Source organism: Ammodytes marinus (genome assembly GCF_949987685.1).
Source record: "Ammodytes marinus genome assembly, chromosome: 16".
NCBI classification, from domain to species: domain Eukaryota; kingdom Metazoa; phylum Chordata; class Actinopteri; order Uranoscopiformes; family Ammodytidae; genus Ammodytes; species Ammodytes marinus.
Genome location: NC_137220.1, coordinates 21,967,552 through 21,989,115, shown reverse-complemented (window position 1 = coordinate 21,989,115; position 21,564 = coordinate 21,967,552). Strand labels below are relative to the sequence as shown.

Here is a 21,564-nt window from a genome sequence, read left to right as displayed (position 1 = left end):
AATAAAGCAGGATTAAAGACAGAAGTTTTCCTCTGTGTCTAGGTATTATTTATTTTTTATTGTTTTACCCTACATCATGGTCTATTATGACATATTAATGGGTTACCATGTAGACTGACACATCATTAGCCACCTTTTTAAAAGGTAAACTAACCTTTTTAAAAGGTAAACTTACCTTTTTAAAAGGTAAATTAAGGTAAACTTACCTTTTTAAAATATATAGGCCTTACATGTTTGAAGTGAGCTTGGCTTGGTGTTGGTTTGTACAGTGCAAGTAACAGTAATTGTGGTAAACGAAAGTACTGGAGTGGCGTTATCCAGCTCATTAGTTGGGTTTAGCATTAGCCGCACATTCAAACCTGGCAGTTTACTGTGTTAGAATTGTTAAGAGTTATCCACAGGCCTACCTTTTAAGAGCAACAAAAAACTCCACAGTTTAACATTATTTGTTTATTTCAGGTTGTCCCATTGTGATTAAGACTCCCCCCTTTTGAAAGCGGACAAACAACATCCACTAATAGGCTACATTTGCAATTTTCCTTAAAACCTTAGTGGTAGGCTAAAGGCACTAGCGCTGATGTCCTGAAGTCAAGCAGAATACAGTACATTTGGTTCAACACATTCATAGATATGACTTGAACAGCTTTGAGTACAAAATGCATCAACTAACTAAACTCAAATAACACACATCCAAATACAAAAATGTTTCAAGACGATCCATTTAAATACAAACAGGATTACTGATGTAACAATGAAATATGTTTTGTAAAAGCGTTATATTTCAGAGACACACTTTACCGACTGGGAATAAATACTTCACATAGAAAATGACACGATCACATACATTGACACAAGTTTGATTAACAGTGCTGTGAGCTACAGAAGCACTGTGATGCAAATAATTTTCATGACCTAAAACTCCTTTTGCTTACACCATTATCCGTAAAAAATAAAAATAAAAAGACCAATTCACCTTGGACAATCACTTGGCACTAGTCCAGTTTTAGCATTACAGTTTGATTGTCTTTAGGTATGACGGTGTCTTTTTATGTTGTTGATTATGCTAAGTTATTAATCCAAAATAATTCAAAATTAACAATGCAGAAATGGGCAGTTCCCAATGGAATGGAATGGGCAGATTGAGTAGATGGTCACGTGCTAATACCATGTCCAATCAGATAGGTATATTTATCTAAATGACACAACAACAATAACCACATAATATAACCAAAAAGGGGAAAAAAATAAATGTGTATTCCCATATATAGCAAAACTCATTTTATACATAGCAGCAGAAAACGAGCAGAATTGATGAGATACATGTCCAGCACATTGACATAACAGGTGCAGACTATTTAAAGGTGTGATGTGTAAAGAGATTTTTTTTTTTTTTTCAGAACACACTTGGTAGAAATAAAATATAAGTATTGTTAAGTAATTTCCTTAAAAATAAAGATGTTTCTCGACGGTGGCCACCATGTTCCAATGCCATGTTTTTACAGTAGCACAGAATGGACAAACCTAAGGGCCTTACGCTTTTTTATATAAACTTGGGTGTCCGCAGGGAAGGCGCCTGTTGTTGGAAGACGAAGAAGGCGTACTATAGAATAAATAACTTAATACATCTTCACCTCATCACTTGATATTTTGGTAACACTTGAGGCAGTGGTGGATGATGCCATCTTTAGCTACTAGCTTCTTGTCCTTGAAGGCCACCGTAGTTTCTATAAATTCTCTGAATTAACAGACTCCTTGTTAGTTCTCCATATCATTTAAAATGTATACATACATTCATACTACATAGCATTAAAGCTTCTTGTCCATGATTTTATTGAACAGAAGCCACCGAACCAAACCTAAACTTTTGAATACTCCGTCTTTTCTGACAACGTTGGATGCCATTTGTGTTTAAAGGTGCACTATGCAGTTTCAGAGGAGGGGGAGTTGTTTACTTTTGCAGAGCCTGCAGTTAGTTTACAAAACATGTTTATCCTACATGTCATTCTTAGTATTGAATAATTATATCATCATAAATCAAACTAAAATTGTTTTGAGTCACCTGGACTATGTTTGTAAACTAAACTGTCAGCCCTGCTGCTCTAAGCTTTCTGACTTCAAACAACGTTCCAGGGATCCAATTTTTCCTGTGAGGAAAGTGTGTTTATTCGGTTATGAGAATATACCTTAGAAAATGTTCACTTCTCCGACACACCCAAAGTTCCATAGTGCACCTTTAAAGTAATGAATTTTCTAACAAGGAAGTAACAGAGTTGGCTGAACCGGGTCTAAGTGGTCAGGGCGAGGCGGGCGACCCCCCCTCAGTCAGGGTCTTGAAGTGGACGGACAGAGACTCTTCCTCGGGGTTGGGCGGACGGCGGTACTCCTCCCTGGTGATGAGGTAGCCCAGGACCACCCCGAAACACACCAGCACCATCCCCAAGATGTTAGCCAGCACCCCTTCTGGGTCGAACGCGGAGTAGGTTTTCCTGGGGGGACAGTGAGAAGAGAGGGAGATAGTGATGAGCATACTGTACCGCTGATGCAAATAGATACAAAATATGGATATATATAGATATACAAAATATTGATGAGCATAGATCGGATGCAAATAGATACAAAATATGAATAAGGATGGGCTGGAAAAAAAGAAAACATGTCCGAGATAGAAAGGTATGGTATGATATGCATATACCATTATAGGATACACTATATCTACACTACATAGACAGTATTCCTGCTGCTTTTGACTTATATTATTTTATATTTCGACTGCTAACTTAACTTAGAACCCTTCACCCAAAGAACAATTTGCATGGTCACAGCTCTCTGTAGCGTCAAACCTTCAACTGAAATTTCAACATCTCTAAACTTCCTACTTGTAAAAGGACCTTTTGGCTGCTGTCATGACTTAAACATTTCAGCTGAATCATGTTACAGCTGTTTTCACATCTGCTCAAAGGTGTTTTTTGCCTCCAATGGATCCTTCAAGGCAGCGCTAAGCGTTAAGATATCACCTTTTATCCTGCCGACTATGGCAAAATGTGGTAACCGTATATAAGATATCACCAAAGTCAGATTAAAAGGGAAGAGATGAAGCTCTCATGCAGCAAAAGCTAAGAGACTATTCGCTAACATCGGCATAAACTTTGATCACTTTCTGCCTAATTACGTGCATACAGCGTCACTAAAAAGAGACGGATATCTCCAAAAAGACTTGGAAAAACCAGACCAAAAAGCTATCAGCATTGTTGATTTATTGACAGACGAGACAGTGCTTTGTACGTACATGATGTTGAAGAGGAGTTTCTCTGTGATGCCCAGCAGACAGGTCCCTATGGCCATCACCAGCAGAACAAGGCCACTGAACACATGGATGGGGAGGTACGAGGCCCGTAGCCATGACGACGCAGCAGGAAACAGAAAGAACATCAAACCCATCACCCACTGGGGGGAGGCGGGGGGGCGGGGGGGAATGGAGCCAAGGGATGAGAAGGTAGTGTTAGTGTTGTAGTCCACATTACACTTGAGCTATATATAACGTGTGTGTGTGTGTGTGTTCGTACCTGTATGCAAAATAAAACTATTGTAGCCATGCCGCACCAGCTGTGCAGAGAGTACATGTCCGGAAACTTGGCTGCTCTGTGGAAGTCAAACACGGCAACTAAACCTACACACACACACACACACACACACACACACATATATATATATAAACTGGATATACAAATAATAAACACGCACAAGTCTTGAACACATTTACACTTTTTTGCGTCAGTATTATTTGAATAGCTTTGTCTCATTGATATTATCATTATTATTGTTGTTGTTGTTATTGTTGCTTTGGTTGATTATTGCTATTGTGGAATGTATTAATTCATTCATGTTGTGTTTGTTACATTCATGCCAATAAAGTGATTTGAATTGAATTGAGAAAACGATCTTGTTTATTTTCTCGTTTCCATCCCTTGAACAAATGCACCCACTGGCATAAGCTTCTTCACACAGGCTCTCTCTCTCTCTCTCTCTCTCTCTCTCTCTCTCTCTCTCTCTCTCTCTCTCTCTCTCTCTCTCTCTCTCTCACCTATGATGCTGATGACGAGGGCGAGAAGGTGAATGACGCCATGAAGCACCTTGACGTTCCTCTTTGCCTCATTTCGAAATACTCTGTAGACCAAGATGGCTGGAGAGACAGAGAGAGAGAGAGAGGGGGGAAGGGTGGTCATTTTACTGGTAATGTATTCACTTTTCCCTCAGAGGTCAAGCGTTTATTAAAGACACGGCGTCTCAGTCACGGCTCTGCGTCAAGCAATCACATTGATGTGAAGCAACACATCTTTATGCTGAGCAGAAGCCACAGCCAGTCTAAACAGGGGGAATGTAATCTCATAACACCTGATGTGACAGACTGTTTTAGATAACAGTTTTCAAATAAAGGAACATGCGGGCTATGCAAAAGATAGGGATTTCATCATGCGCGGCAAAAAGAAAAAAAACTTCTGATCAGACAATAACCGGTCCAGGTGTCATAACCACACTGGGAATATATGCCAAACCTTAAAGTTTATCTTTTCATAAAATCCACTTCTGTGAGGGGGTAAATTAAGTAAATACACACATTTTACCAAAAAGTATCCGGTCAATATTTCATGTTAATTCTTTCAAGTAAATATTATTATATTTGACATCATATGGCTGATATCAGAATGTTTTTTTTTAATTAAATTAAAGTTTATACCATGATTTATACTGTGAACGACATGAACTTATCAGAGAGACATTATGTGATCAGATCAGAAGGCTAAACGATGGGCTACACATGCAGTAGCTTACACACAGTAGCTTCTGATTTGTTCCCTTCCTCTGGAGCAAAAAAAGGTTGAACTCCACACAATTGCTAATTGTGTTCAGCTTCAAGCCTCTTTCAGCCGCCCGTGCCAACAGCTTGGCACCATTTACAGTTAAGCAGCTTGGCCATTTTTCACACTGTGTTAAAATGCCACTTGTTTGTTTCTCATGGAGCGAGCTTAGCAGAAAGACGAAGGCATGTCTGATTCCATAAAAAATAACAAGATTCAGGATAAAAATGTTGAGAATTGTATTCTTAAAGCAATAGTGCGTAACTTTTTAATACAAACAAATGCCGGTTACGTTCAAGCCATCGCCAAATGAGACACAAAGTTGATTAAGCCGATCAGCTCCACAAAACTCTCTCTGTACTTTTCAGTATGGCAATATGGCAATACGGCTAGCGCAGGAGCTCAAGAACAACCGAAGAAGGGACCGCAAATGTTTCACACGTTGATTCTACTACTAAGAAAACACTTAGACGTACAGCAGAAGGTATAAAATCCATATGCGATCAACAAAGTATTACGCACTTTAGCTTTAAATTGCTGAACAGGCATGGATACAGGTTGTAGACAAAAGGCCAGATTTGTTGTCAGATCTATCCACATTAGTGTGGAGGTGGCCTGAGGCAGCAGGAGCAAACTCAATCAGTCCGCTATGAGGTGTGTGTGTGTGTGTGTCACTGTTTGACTGTGTGTATGTGTGTGTGTGTGTGTGTCCCAAAGGGTGTTTCCATCTTATTACCCCCCCCCCCCCCCTCCTCTCCACCTTGCCTCCCATCTAATGTCCAGCTGACCTTTGTTGTTATTGTGTTATTGCTCTAATGCAATCTAGCTCTGCAACAGACAGCTGTGAACCAGTTGAGCTAATCCGGTTATTCTCATTAGCAGAAGTACCCAGGGCTGCAGGCGCGAAACAGAGAGAATGGGAGTCCAAAACCGGCCAAGGCGCACTCACACTAGGCGCCTCTGTTCTCTGTTCTGAGTCTTTATTTTCTGGGACCTTAGACACCGCTAGAACTGGTTGCAGTGTGAGCAATACCTCATGGAAAATGTTTGACTGCAGCCTAGCTCCACCAAGACAAATAGGCTAACTTAGCTGAGTTACAGTTGGGACACTCAACTTTCAACGCTCAATATTACATATTGTGCGTTTGAAATGCCGGGGCCAGAACTTGATGGAGAGTTTTTCGAACCTACGCTTTTCGGTCTATACGTCCACAAAACCGACCAATTGCTTGTGTCAGATCGTTAAGAAATTGAAAAAGATATGGGTGGGTGAGGTGGTGAACCTAGAGGCTTCTCAGCTGAAGCCCATTTGATTCTGTCCATACATTTACAAATGTTATGAGCCTTTAGTTGCATTGACGAATCCAAGAGATGGTCCTAATGGTCTATAAAGCACCTCATCATGAGGGTGGGTCAGTCCACGGAGGAGCATGTAGCCACAAATTTAGCTCAATTTGCAATAAGCACTCCTCACAACAGCAGCTTAACACGGGAGATAAACTAAAGGGCCCAATATTGTAAAAGATTCTCATTTGGTCGTGGGACGTGGATTTTAATTCTCCCTTCTGCTCTGTAAGCTAAAGAAGAGGCTGCTCAGTTTGCTGGCTGACATTTCATTTTCCTGTGTGCCGCTGGTTCAATTCCCTGCTGGCCCACTGTGTCAAAGCTTCACTGGATATGTCCCCCCCCCCCCAAAAAAAACACACACACACAAACTGTCGTGTTCAACGACTCAAAGCATTTCTCCCCCTCTCTGTGTTGGGTGGTGGGAGGATGTGTGTGTGTGTGTGTGGGGGGGGGGGGGGGGGGTGATGGATGTCTGGCTAGCGTTAGCTTAATGCAACAGGTCAGCGACACAGTGCTTGAGGCTAAGGCACACGGACGGCGGACGCGCACTCTCAACCACAGACACACAGCGCCCATGTTCTGCCGACCGCCGCCGCTTCCACTCTCACTCAATTTACAGAATGTTATCTTAAAAAAACCACTCTGCTGTATCCATGACGACAAACTAATGTAGTAAAGGGTTCATCTGGAGACATTGTTGGTGTCAGCCATGTTGTAGTAGGCAGAGATGATGGATCACTTCCCTGCAAAGACTTTAATCTCTCTTTTATTCTCTTTTGAATGTTTTGAGCTAAGCCAGTGGTGTGGGCTGGCTTAATAGTCCTGTCTGTCGATCTGAAGGTCCACCACTTTGGACAGTACCGAAATGACTGTGTTCCAATACCCATACTTTCTGCTATTTAGTATGGTAGAAAAAAAAAGATTTAGGATTTCCCAATACTTGTGGTCAGATTTAGTATGCTTAAAAATACCCCGGTGTCTACTATATCCAGACGAGATCTTAGTATTTAAATCAGCATGCTATTTGGGCGATTCTGACCAACAACCCAGTGCCCACCGGAAGTGATGTCACATCAACGGAGCCTCCGTATGAAAATAACCAGGGACGCAACGGATATTAAAGCAAGAGGCAAAATCAAGGCTCAGTGTTATGATTAAATAAATAAGTAAAAGTATGTGCCAATTGTAGCATACTGCAAGCTAACTCGATTTTCTTTTGGTCAGATGTATGTAGAATAGAAAAAAGAAAAAGTATGTGATTTGGAATGCAGGGTCAATTACTTTTAGATTGCTATGTCACTTGGAGACATTCATGGTTAACCTGAGGGATGACCTTTGTGATCCCCAAACATGTCCTCTTGTATTACCTCAATGCTCAGATTTGGGCTCACAGTGAAATATATGAGGGATTGATTGACATGAGATTGGCTACAGGCATCCAGGGATCGCTTGCTTCAGAAGAAATTATGGGAGGTTGAAATGGGTTGGCTATAAAGCCTGGAATAAGACATTAAACAGGAATGGAAAACGCACAGCTGCAGACCTATAGCTATCCCAGCAGTGAGTGTGATGTAGATCTGGATTAGAATGTGTTTGGTATAGGCGTAGACAGTGTACCACCTCCTATGACTCACCGTCTCCATGCAGAAACACCATCCCCAGCACCATGCACAGAGGGTGCACGTTGAACTCCTGCGCTGAGCCGTCCCAGGCGAAGCCCCCGCGGTAGTGACCCATCCACACACCGGTCAGCACCACAGACGCCAGACCCAGCACCTGAGACACTCCCACCAGCCACGCCAAGGCAGAGCGCACCGGACGGGGAGCGGGTTCCTCCATGATCTGAAAATAATAATCTTAAATCAGAATCAGAAATACTTATCTGAGCCCCGGGGAGGATCACAGAGAGCAGCTGATCACCCTCCCCTCCCCGGGCTGCACTGGATTCAAATGAATTGAATTGAAGCCGAGATTAGAAGAAAAACAAACAACAAGCGAATCACAAGGCGGAATACTTTGTTGAGCAGAAATGTCCAAATCACTAAATTCTAATATCATAGTTGATACCAACAAAGGTTGATCTTGCATTATATATTCATCTCTATGTCCTAGGACATGAATAGTATTCACATGGGCTATAAAAAAACACAACTACATAGTGTAAAATACTCATATACTGTACAATACAAAGTAAAAGTCCTTCACTCTATGCCTTATATTTGTATTTACAGCAAATGTAATGAAACTATAATATTTAAATGACTTTTTTCTTTCTTAATTAATTGCATCCTATTTTGACTGTCTATTTCAATCTACAGCACTTTGAGTTGCATATCCTGTATGAAAGGAGCTATACAAACAAAGTGTATTATTATTATTATTATTATTATTATTATTATTATTATTATTATTATTATTATTATTATTATTATTATTATTATTAGCTATTAGTATGATATAGAACAATGTTTCGCTGCGAAATGTAGAGGAATAATTACAAAGCATCCAATGGCAATTAAAGTACTGAAACTGAATTGTACTTCCACAGGGTGAACACTTAATTTGTTCAACTATAATTCAAGTCTTACTGACTGATGAATAAAAGTACCATCACTGAAGCCTGAATGAAATTTAAATACGTTGAAAAAGCATTACCTCATTTCACAATAAAGTATATTAGTCCTAGTTATGAGTTACGCCTATAGTAACGACGCTGAAGTTGGCAGCTGATTCGCAGCAGCCGATTCGGCAGTTAAGGAAAAGTTAAGGGATTCTTCAGGAGCGGCGAAGTGACTGATTCTCCGTTGTTTAACCTCCTAAATCACCGCAGTAAAGCCACATTAATTAGTCTAGATTATCTAAGAGAGTCTAACCATTCTTTAAAAACTGTTTAAAATTGATTTAACCTTTATTAAGTTTGTTTAAAAGAAAGAGAGGGGAGATTTCACTGCTTTTTTTGCATCTGGACCACATTAAAACTGGTCCTGATTGAAAACCACTGCATCTAGACTCTTCAAATCTTGACTAGATTATCATAGTGAGGCTATAGATTATAGAAAACATAGTTTCTGATTTGTGAAACTTTTTTTCTATTTGTGAAAATGAAATAAAGGCACATGTCAACGCTTTTTTAGGGTCTAGACCACATTAGAACTGGTCCTGATTGAAAACCACTGCACCTAGACTCTTCAAATCTGGACTAGAATATCACAGAGAGGCTATACATTATAGAAAACATAGTTTCTGATTTGTGAAACTTTTTTTCTATTTGTGAAAATGCAAAGAATGCACATTTTAATGGTTTTTAGGGGTCCAGACCGCATTAGAACTGGTCCTGATTGAAAACCACTGCACCTAGACTCTTCAAATCTGGACTAGAATATCATAGTGAGGCTATATATTATGGAAAACATAGTTTCTGATTTGTGAAACTTTTTTCTATTTGTGAAAATTAAATAAAGGCAAATGTCAAGGCTTTTTTGGGGTCTAGACCACATTAGAACTGGTCCTGATTGAAAACCACTGCACCTAGACTCTTCAAATCTGGACTAGATTATCATAGTGAGGCTATAGATTATTGAAAACATAGTTTTTGATTTGTGAAACTTTTTTTCTATTTGTGAAAATGAAATAAAGGCACATGTCAACGCTTTTTTTGCATCTGGACCACATTAGAACTGGTCCTGAATGAAAACCACTGCACCTAGACTCTTCAAATCTGGACTAGAATATCACAGAGAGGCTATCCATTATGGAAAACATAGTTTCTGATTTGTGAAACTTTTTTCCTATTTGTGAAAATGCAATAAAGTTACATTTCAAGTTTTTTTTTGGGTCCAGACCGCATTAGAACTGGTCCTGATTGAAAACCATTGCATCTAGACTATTCAAATCTGGACTAGATTATCAAAGTGAGGCTATAGATTATGGAAAACATAGTTTTTGATTTGTGAAACTTTTCTTCTATTTGTGAAAATGAAATAAAGGCACATGTCAAGGCGTTTTTGGGGTACAGACCGCATTAGAACTGGTCTTGATTGAAAACCACTGCAACTAGACTCTTCAAATCTGGACTAGAATATCACAGTGAGGCTATAGATTATAGAAAACATAGTTTCTGATTTGTGAAACTTTTATTCTATTTGTGAAAATGCAAAGAATGCACATTTTAATGGTTTTTAGGGGTCCAGACCGCATTAGAACTGGTCCTGATTGAAAACCACTGCACGTAGACTCTTCAAATCTGGACTAGAATATCACAGAGAGGCTATACATTATGGAAAACATAGTTTCTGATTTGTGAAACTTTTTTCCTATTTGTGAAAATGCAATAAAGTTACATTTCAAGTTTTTTTTGGGGTCCAGACTGCATTAGAACTGGTCCTGATTGAAGCTGATGTCTTTGTATATTTTTTTTTTGTTCTATTTTTTAAAGATATTTTTTGGGCAGTGTAGAGACAGAGTTGAAATGGGGCAGAGAGGGGAGTGACATGCAGAGAACGGTTGGTTACGTTGTAACCCAGGTTCTCTGAGTGGAGAGACTATCTCTCCACCCTACATATTCCATATGTACGGGGACTGACCCCCACAGGGGCAGTTGACGTGGATACTCTTTAAGACACATCACTTGTGGCGGCCACGCATGATTTGCCTGCCATGGCTATATAAACTACACACATGTGTGGCCTCTTTGGTTTGAACCTTGATTGGAACGCGTTTCTGAGCGGCATCTTGGCTGGAGAGATAGTCTCTCCACTCAGAGAACCTGGGATACAACGTAACCAACCGTTCTCTATCGTGTCAAGACTATCTCTCCACCTTACATATTCCATATGTACGGGGACTTCTGTAAGACACACCGCGAGGAAACCAAGCAGACCCAGCTGCTCCTGCGGGAGCCTAATAAAAAAAGGCAGTTGAGTTCGAATGACACGTCACCACCACCAGTGTTCACCCATGTGCCCAGTATAAAGGAACTATTTACAATTATACATATGTACACACTCCTCGCCAAGGCGCCAGACGCTACAAAGGCTAATCTGGCCCTGCAAGACGCTAAAGCCAGCCATGAATGGGTAGATGGCCTAGCCCAAACGCGCACCGTCCTGCTGCATTGAGCCCAGCACTCGCTCCAAGAATGGGGTGCTGGCTGCCACATTCATGCAGTAGAACCGGATAAAAGTCGACAGGGTCAACCAAGAGGCCGCCGTACGAATCTCCGATAGAGGGGCCCCTTGCCATAGGGCCCATGACGTAGCAATGCCCCGTGTGGAGTGCGCCCGCACCCCTACTGGGGTCGGCTTGACTGCCCTCTCATATGCCTGCTGGATAGCATCCACAACCCAGTGGGCAAGCCTGGTCTTGGAGACTGGCTGTCCAAGACGGTTGGGCTTGTAACAGACAAAGAGCTGGTCCGTTGTCCTATGGCCACGTGTCCGATGCAGATACACTGTTAGGGCCCTGACTGGGCACAGTAGTGACTCCACCCTGCTTCACCTTCCTGAGGAGGGTGGAAAGGGTGCAGCTCAATAGATTGACCGGCGTGGGACTCAGAACAGACTTGAGGGTGGAATGCAGGGTTCGGGCGCAGCACCACCCCAGCACCACCTGGCAAGAAGCGGCAGCAGTCCTCATGCACTGAAAGAGCATGCAGCTCTCCCATATTAATTGCGAGCAAAAACGCTGTCTTGAGAGAAAGCCATTGTAGCCTAGCTGTATCCAGGGGCTCGAATGGCTCATTCTGCAAGACCAACAGCACCACCTCCAAATCCCATGGGGGGACAGCTGGCCTTCTGCGATGTGGAGTAACCCTACGAGCACCTCTAAGAAACTGAGCAATAAGGTCGCAACAGCCTTCTGCCAGCTTCCGAGGTCCAATACGGGCTGCCTTTATGGCTGCCACTATTCCCCTCAATGTCGAGGGAGATTTGCCCACCTCCAACATTTCCTGGAGGAACTGGAGAATGTCATGGGCCGTGTCTCGAATTGCACCATGATAATTTTTGCCTTTATTAGTTAGAGAGAGAGATCAGAACCATATGACCCGACAGCAGACCTGGAACTCATATGGAAAACTGCCATCCTGTTTGTCTCACAAAGGCAAGAGGAAGTGATAATGATTTTCTATGCAGCCGTTGTGCACATTATGACAGGGAAGATGCTAGGATTGGATTTGCATTGAAAGAGTCCTTAATTGCCTGATTCTGCCTGATGCACTTGTTGTAACTCCCCATTAGCTGCAAGGAGATCCAAAATACTATGATGAAGAGATGTCATCAGCAGATGATACCTGCTGGAGATTGTTTATAAAACTCTGGTGTCAATTAAGTTGCTGCAATATATGCAAAGCTGATAGACGATGTCTGCAGAGAAGGCGTGCCATTCTGATGTGATTCTCAGAATAAGATGACTTCTCAAATGCAAAACTGAATCCTTAAAATCCATTGGTAGACATATTTTGCAAGTTTCTGAGAAATGGGAACTTCACCTTGAAACAATATCAGAAATGCTTCCTTTCATGACAGTATCAGGGCATAATCTCTACACAAAATCAGCTCACATCTACAGTATGTGCAGACAGGGCCGCCCATAAGGGGTATACAAGTGTGAAAGCTTTCTAAGGCCCAGCCACTTGGGGGGCCCATGGTCTTTGGAAGCCAAGAACCTACCTAGATAACCTTTATTTTTAGATTTTTAGATATTTATGTCAATATCTATTCAAAGTTGGGTGTTTACACAGAGCCGCGGCTCCGCTTAAGGCCATTTAAAAAGCAGTAGAAAAGCTACTTGTGTCTGGGTGTGGTTGTGAAAAGTATTTGGACCCCATGAAAAAACAGGTTGGGTACCTTTTGTAGTTCTTCTACATTCTTATAAACAGGACAGGCTAGTTACTCTGTCATTGTCCTGAGTCTACAAACAAAAGGCTTTGACATAAGTCTTCAGGTCTGACCAGTTTTTCAGAAACCTGGCCAATTGACCAACCAGCCGGGTCATACCACAATGAAGCTGACGAGCAGCATCATCCTGTTTTAATCATTGTAACCACCATGGTCCTGCTTTCTGTATTGTTTCTAAAAATAAAAAATGAAAATAGACCTTAAAAAGTTCTTAATGCAAAGAAAGATACAAGGCACAAAGAAGTTGGAAATAACTGAAGGAACAGATTTGTGTTCAAAGATTAAGACATTTTTTGTAATGATTTCAGTAATGTTTTCAGTAATTTTGCAGTGATGAGAGCAGAATGAACTAAGCCTAAATGTTGCAACCAAATATAGGCCAACTTTATAGTTTTGAAGGGTAGGTTGGTTTGGTTATTCATGTAGAGAACCGCCTTTTTTTTCTTTTTTGTGTGAAGAATTTGTTGTTGATTGTTGATGACAATAAATCATTTGAAATATTTTGGTGGTATTGTTGAAATAAATATAACGCTTAAAAATTAACATCAACAACAAATCCCTTGGTGGTTACAATGATTAAAACAGGATGATGCTGCTCGTCAGCTTCATTGTGGTATGACCCGGCTGGTTGGTCGATTGGCCAGGTTTCTGAAAAACTGGTCAGACCTGGCTGGCCGTGTCAACCTGAAGACTTATGTCAAAGCCTTTAGAAGTTATAGTCCCCAAAGGGAAATTCTTTTTCACAAAAATGTATTTTATGGGAAGAGATAATTTAAACCTGTTTGTAGACTCAGAACAATGACAGAGTAACTAGCCTGTCCTGTTTATAAGAATGTAGAAGAACTACAAAAGGTGCCCAACCTGTTTTTTCATGGGGTACAAATACTTTTCACAACCACACCCAGACACAAGTAGCTTTTCTACTGCTTTTTAAATGGCCTTAAGTGGAGCCGCGGCTCTGTGTAAACACCCAACTTTGAATAGATATTGACATAAATATCTAAAAATCTAAAAATAAAGGTTATCTAGGTAGGTTCTTGGCTTCCAAAGACCATGGGCCCCCCAAGTGGCTGGGCCCTAGAAAGCCTTCACACTTTCTACCCCTTATGGGCGGCCCTGTCTGCACATACTGTAGATGTGAGCTGATTTTGTGTAGAGATTATGCCCTGATACTGCCATGAAAGGAAGCATTTCTGATATTGTTTCAAGGTGAAGTTCCCAATTCTCAGAACCTTGCAAAATATGTCTACCAATGGATTTTAAGGATTCAGTTTTGCATTCGAGAAGTCATCTTATTCTGAGAATCACATCAGAATGGCACGCCTTCTCTGCAGACATCGTCTATCAGCTTTGCATAGATTGCAGCAACTTAATTGACACCAGAGTTTTATAAACAATCTCCAGCAGGTATCATCTGCTGATGACATCTCTTCATCATAGTATTTTGGATCTCCTTGCAGCTAATGGGGAGTTACAACAAGTGCATCAGGCAGAATCAGGCAATTAAGGACTCTTTCAATGCAAATCCAATCCTAGCATCTTCCCTGTCATAATGTGCACCACGGCTGCATAGAAAATCATTATCACTTCCTCTTGCCAGCATCAACCATAACATGCCCAATGGACCCCAACAACTAATATCAGTGTGGAAGCCCCCATGTCACTAACCTCTGGCTCAGCTGCTTTCATAAGAAATGCCTTCCACCAGTGGTTGATAAAATTTGATGATTGGGGTGGAATTGTGGCAGTGGGCATGTTCACATAGGAACTTACATGCGGAGTAGATGCATATAGGGTCACTACGTCTCATATCAACCAATGGGGTAAACACAAAGGATGTTTTCCCCAGGTGATTGCCATGCTGTGCAAATTGCATCATATTAGACCATGCTGGCCTGGATGGCAGTTTTCCATATGAGTTCCAGGTCTGCTGTCGGGTCATATGGTTCTGATCTCTCTCTCTAACTAATAAAGGCAAAAATTACCCAAAAATAACTTGACATTGTTATCTTGAAAACGTTTAATACATTTATGGCAAGAAAATTAAATCAAATTAATATTATGACTTCATAGTTATCATTTAATTTCACATGCATTGTACCATATCTCTTGTTAAACAAAGTTGTCGGTTGATTTGGACAGTAATGAACGATTTGTGTGGATATCAGAAAAGAATGTATGTATAAATAAATAAAAATTAACATTGGATTCACCCTTAACTATTGACCTTAACTGTCTATGATGTTGTATGTGGTATCATAGTAATCCCTGACCATGAAAACATAGGGTTAGACATCACTAGTTATGTGGTATTATGTTTGGTTCAGGAGTTGTGATGAAAAATGCATAATTAGGCTATGGCGGAAAGTAAAATGGTCTCCATGGCAACCATGATTCAATTTTGCAATGGCTTAATATCTGAAAATGTTCAGAGCCCCAAACTGTATAAGTGTACCAAGTTTCAAGCTTTTCTGAAGGGGTTAACAATTTTGCACATATCCCCTCTACCATAAAACAGTACTTTAGGTGTGGTTAAGAAACCCCTTAGAAAATAACTTTCCACCACTTGGATTCCTTAAGACTTTTAGTATGTTATTAATTATATATTCATGAGTCAAAAACAGTTGAAATGGCTTCTGTTGCAATTTTTGAGAGGTCCACCCATATTTTCTCACAAAATGCCTGTACTAGAAGCCTGCTCTTTCTCTTGTTGAGTCTAGGTGTAGTGGTTTTCGATCACGACCAGTTCTAATGCGGTCTGGACCCCAAAAAAGCATTGACATGTGCCTTCATTGAATTTTCACAGATAGGGTTAAAGTTTCACAAATCAGAAACTATGTTTTCCAAAATGTATAGCCTCACTGTGATAATGCAGTCCAGATTTGAAGAGTCTAGGTGCAGTGGTTTTCAATCAGGACCAGTTCTAATGCCGTCTGAATCCCCAAAAAGCGTTGACATGTGCCTTTATTGCATTTTCACAGATAGGGTAAAGGTTTCACAAATCAGAAACTATATTTTCTATAATCTATAGCCTCACTGTGATATTCAAGTCCAGATTTGAAGAGTGTAGGTGCAGTGGTTTTCAATCAGGACCAGTTCTAATGCGGCCTAGACCACTAAACACCATTAAAATGTGCATTCTTTGCATTTTCACAAATAGAAAAAAAGTTTCACAAATCAGAAACTATGTTTTCCATAATGTATAGCCTCTCTGTGATATTCTAGTCACGATTTGAAGAGTCTAGGTGCAGTGGTTTTCAATCAGGACCAGCTCTAATGTGGCCTAGACCCCAAAAAAGCGTTGACATGTGCCTTTATTTCATTTTCACAAATAGAAAAAAAGTTTCACAAATCAGAAACTATGTTTTCTATAATCTATAGCTTCACTGTGATATTCTAGTCCAGATTTGAAGAGTCTAGTTGCAGTGGTCTTCAATCAGGACCAGTTCTAATGTGGTCTAGACCCCAAAAAAGCATTGACATGTGCCTTTATTTCATTTTCACAAATAGAAAAAAAGTTTCACAAATCAGAAACTATGTTTTCTATAATGTATAGCCTCACTGTGATATTCTAGTCCAGATTTGAAGAGTCTAGGTGCAGTGGTTTTCAATCAGGACCAGTTCTAATGCGGTCTAGACCCCAAAAAAAGCTGTGAAATCTACCCTTTCTTTCTTTTAAACAAACTTAATAAAGGTTAAATCAATTTTAAACTGTTTTTAAAGAATGGTTAGACTCTCTTAGATAATCTAGACTAATTAATGTGGCTTTATTGCGGCGATTTAGGAGGTTAAACAACGGAGAATCAGTCACTTCGCCGCTCCTTAAGAATCCCTTAACTTTTCCTTAACTGCCGAATCGGCTGCTGCGAATCAGCTGCCAACTTCAGCGTCGTCCTATAGTAGGCCTATACAAAACTCCTTCAGAATGGTGCTGAGAAATTAAGCAGAACTAGACAAGAAAGGAACCCACATCTGCTGCTGGCTTTTTTCTTATCAGCCCATGATATTACACAAAACATGACGTTAAGATAACATTGCAGGAAGTGTCGCGCCGAGCTGACTGGAGTTATACGAGGTCATCATGATATGAGTCCCAAACGCACCTACATGGCTACACCCACCACTGACTCTCCTGGCCGCTCGCTGCATCATCGCAGCTTGTTAAACACCACACCTCATCAATTATCACTCCCGGTTCAGACACATCACAGTGCTCCAACCGCAATAGTGTTATGATAGGGGAGAGAGAAAATGACAGGCAAAGTGTCAGGCATTACTACTGTAATGTTTCAGCTCCGTCAGTGCGACTGTCACCTGCTACCTGCTGGCGCCCTTATTCAATTGCTCTATACACTGCACACGACAATTTCAACTTTAACTGCCTAGCTGATTATTACAACAGGCAAATAACAATGAATCTGTCCTGTTTTAGTATAATAGTACGGGAATAGGACTAGGGGAGGGGGGGAATGAACAGCTGATGGTGTGAAAGACTTACTGCGCTGTAGGCTCTGCTCTCTGCTCCACCGAGGAAGTCCCGGAGTCTGCTGGCTTCAGATCCGCCTGCCTCCGCCCTCTGACCGTGCGGATGCTCGTGCGTATGTGTGTGTGTGTGTGTGTGTGTGTGTGTGTGTGTGTGTGTGTGTGTGTGTGTGTGTGTGTGTGTGTGTGTGTGTGTGTGTGTGCGTGTGTGTGTGTGTTTGTGTGCGCGCGCGTGTTAGTGTATTTTGGATGCGCTCCCAAACAAGCCCAAACCATGTGACAGCACTAACTGTGGGCAGGAAATAACAAAATGCAGTGTTATAGATCTACCACAACCACCTAACTGCAACCGTTAACTTATTATAAGGCTTTCACTATTGTTAGTATAAGCTATAGCCTCTGTTGCAAAGTTATCACATGAAGTCACATCCTCAAAAGACGTGTGGCACTTTAATAAATACTCTAAAGCACAGACCTGATCTGATAAGGAACGGGAGCCACTGAGGTTGTCTCGTCACAGCAGCGTCACGACAGTATCAACAGAGAGGGGTGGGGGGGCGGGGGGTGGATTGATGACTAACAGCCCCGGTGTAAAGGTTTGTTGCCTTGACAACAGTTGGGGGTGAAGAGGAAAGGGAAGAGGAGGAGGAGGAGGAGTGTCAGTCAGGGAATCATAACTGCTCATTAGTGAACGAACAGGTAATTCAGACTATTAAGGCACCTCACACTGACTCACTCACACAACCCCTCTCTTAGAGTCACCCTTGCCCCCACTAACACTGATTATTAAATAATAAGTCACCCTGTATGAAGTGTCAGCCTGCATTTTGAAGAGGCTTTGGTAACAAACCCAGGCTCATTATATGTAGGCTATACCCAGATGACAATGTCAGACCAGTCTCAATGTGTAGAAAGCTGTCTTCATGACACTCAATAGCCTATGATGAGAACCAGCCAGGTTTTTTTTTATATAATTATTATTTATGCAAAGCCAATGTCTTTTGGAGAGGAGTGCCATGAAATAGGCAAAGAGTTGGGTGTAGGAGAGGTTCGGAAAAGCCATGGAGAAGGACTTTTGGTTGGCACCAAAGTGTTTCTCGGAGACCATCTGACACCTCAGGAGGGGGGAACGGGGAACCATCCAAGCTGTGCAGTAAGGATGGGACACTGTTGACCTCAACTGAGGATGTAATCTGCCGGTGGAAGAAGCACCTTGAGGAACTCCTGAATCCACCCTCTATGGTGGAGGCAGAGCTGGTGGCTGATGGGGGATCATCATCTATTTCCCTGGTGGAAGTCACGGAGGTATAGTCAAACAACTCCACAGTGGCAAAGCACCGGGAGTTGATGAGATCTGTACAGAAATGCTGAAAGCTGTGGGTGTGGAGTGGCTGTCTTGGATGAGAAGTCTTTTCAACAGTCTGGGTGCCAAAGGGACGTTTGTGGTCCCCTGCTTGAGCTGTTTCCCCGCGACCCAACCCCCGATAAGTGGTTGACAATGATTGAAATAAGTGTGTTAGAGTGACTTAAAATTTAAACAGCTCTGCCTGTCATCTATATACAGTATATACAGTAGGCTATATGCGGCAGTAGCTCAGTCGTTGGTGACTTTGGTTAAAGACGGGAGGGTCCCTGCGAGTCCATTCCACCAATCTTGGAATGTGGACTGGTAGCTAGAGAGGTGCCAGTTCACCTCCTGGGCACTGCCGAGGTGCTATTGAGCAAGGTATCAAACTCCAAAACTGTGAGACTGGCTGCCCATTCCGACATTCTCTCCTCAATGCATGTGTATGTGTAGAAAATACCGTTGCATGTCTATATTTCGGGCAAGTGTAAACCGAATTTCCCCCAGAGAATGAATAAAGTATGTCTTCTTTTTCTATATACTTTGGCACTGTTTATCAAAATGTTTCTTTTTAATTTCTCAAGGGACTTTGTTATTCATTCTATTACTATAATGTAGGTATTTGTATCTATGATGTGTATGTATGTTTTCTTCAGTTCATGCATTGTTAGTTCCTTTGTCAAAACGTTGTATGTGCTAAGTGTATTTCTTGTCTGTATTAATCATTATAAAAAAGGGAGCGTAAGGCAGAGACGATTGGTTAAGCATTTTCATCTAATTATGAATCTTTCATATCTGCCAGGTCTGCAGAAGGGTCATTGCAGGGAGTCATCACTTTAAACGTAAGTGGCTTGTTTCTTTCCTCTGTTTTATTCGGAGCTTAACAGTCACATGAATTATGCAACCATTTAATCCAAACAGTGCTGATAATGGACACAACGCGAAACATTTTTACATGCGGCTTTAATTGTTTTCTGAAATGACTTTCTCAAAACCTCAACTCCAAAATAATATTGGGGATGTTGTGTCGCAATTTTTGGGAGCTTGTGAAGCTATGTTAAAGCTGGGGTGGAGGATTTGGGAAGAAAATGGCAGTTGGGGTACAGCTCATGTTAATTTTGACCAATCAGAAATCACATACCCCAGCTTTAATGTGACATATTGGCTATTGCTATTCTTACTGTATATCATTCTTTGTAGAAGGCTACTTGTATATGTCTATATGCATCACATGTTATTAGTAATTAGCATACTTTGTCAGATCTGAAACAGTAATAGCAATAGAGATAAATATCACATTGTATTATTATGTAAACACAAAGTTGTATTACAATTTAGCGGAACACACAGTATAATATGCCCTTCCAAAAAAGAAACATACAATGGAAGTTTTGCAACTCAAATCATAGCCGGCCTAAGCGTACATGTAGGCTACTCGAATAAAGTGATGTGTAAGTGCAGGCAGCAGCTTCATGTCCGTGCATTGTCCCTTCCTCGCCTCTTGAGGGCGCTGCAGCCTCGCATTACTCACTTTGACCATCTGATTGAAGTGCGGCATTTGGTGCAGCAGCGGGATCCTCCGCGTGACTGTGGGGGACCCGGACCTGTCGGGTCTGAGAGGGCATCACGGGGACATGGAGAAGAACTATGGGAGAGCTTCCTTTCGCCATCAGCTGCTCGCCTGAAGTCTGTGTGGGTAACATTGTGTGTGTGTGTGTGTGTGTGTGTGTGTGTGTGTGTGTGTGTGTGTGTGTGTGTGTGTGTGTGTGTGTGTGTGTGTGTGTGTGTGTGTGTGTCTCAATCATCCACTCCACTCTTACTTCAACTCAGAACAGATGTCAGCGCTAGGCCTATATTCATTAATGTCAGACGAGGCATGCAGTCTGTGTGTGTGTGTGTGTGTGTGTGTGTGTGTGTGTGTGTGTGTGCTCTTTTTCTGTCTGACATTTCTGATTTCTCCTGTGACTCACAGGAGGCTGACTCACCACTGCTCCTTTTTGTGGTGTGTTTGTGTGCGCTTGTGTGTGTGTGTGTGTGTGTGTGTGTGTGTGTGTGTGTGTCTGTACGTACTTCATATTATTATCATTGTTTGTTATCCGTTCATTTACTCTCATCCTTCTTCTCTCCCCCGTCCCTCTATTTTGCTCTCTAACACCAGACCAGTGGATCCAGTGACTGACTGGACACATGTTCTACCTGCTTCTATTTGCCTGGGGTCTTACTTCAACCCACTGGGGCAGCATGAGCTCATAATTAAAGAAGCCCTGATATCTGGATTGAGCAGCACAAGTGTCATGTGATGTTGCATTGTGAGGCGTTAGTGTGCAGTGGTGATGGTGGTGGTTGGGGGGGGGGGGGGTCGTTGTGATGAGCGAGACCTCAGCAAAACCTATTGAAACTGCCTCTGGTCTCTGTTTCTTGGAAAGTTAAAGTTAAGTTGAATGTAATTACGCCTATTCAATTTCTTGACAAGAGTTAAGGCAAGGCAAGGCAAGGCAAGGCAGGGCAAATTTATATAGCACAATCAAACACACACAAGGCCATTCAAAGTGCTTTACAGGGGCATGCAATACATCAAGATGAGACACTAGAAATTGCATTAAGATATATTAAAAATAAAGAAAATACATCAAAATTC

General features: G+C 41.5%; 1 protein-coding gene across 1 annotated transcript; it reads right to left on the bottom strand.

Moving 5' to 3' along the window:
- Positions 1–492: 492 nt before the first annotated feature.
- Positions 493–17,628, bottom strand: cyb561 (cytochrome b561). Its single transcript, XM_080043545.1, has 6 exons — positions 17,598–17,628; positions 7,838–8,045; positions 4,082–4,180; positions 3,564–3,667; positions 3,287–3,444; positions 493–2,486 (listed from the first exon to the last, which is right to left on the bottom strand). The coding sequence occupies exons 2-6, from the start codon at positions 8,040–8,042 to the stop codon at positions 2,294–2,296; spliced, it is 759 nt and encodes a 252-aa protein (XP_079899671.1). The 5' UTR covers positions 8,043–8,045; positions 17,598–17,628; the 3' UTR covers positions 493–2,293.
- Between the last annotated feature and the right edge of the window lie 3,936 nt (positions 17,629–21,564).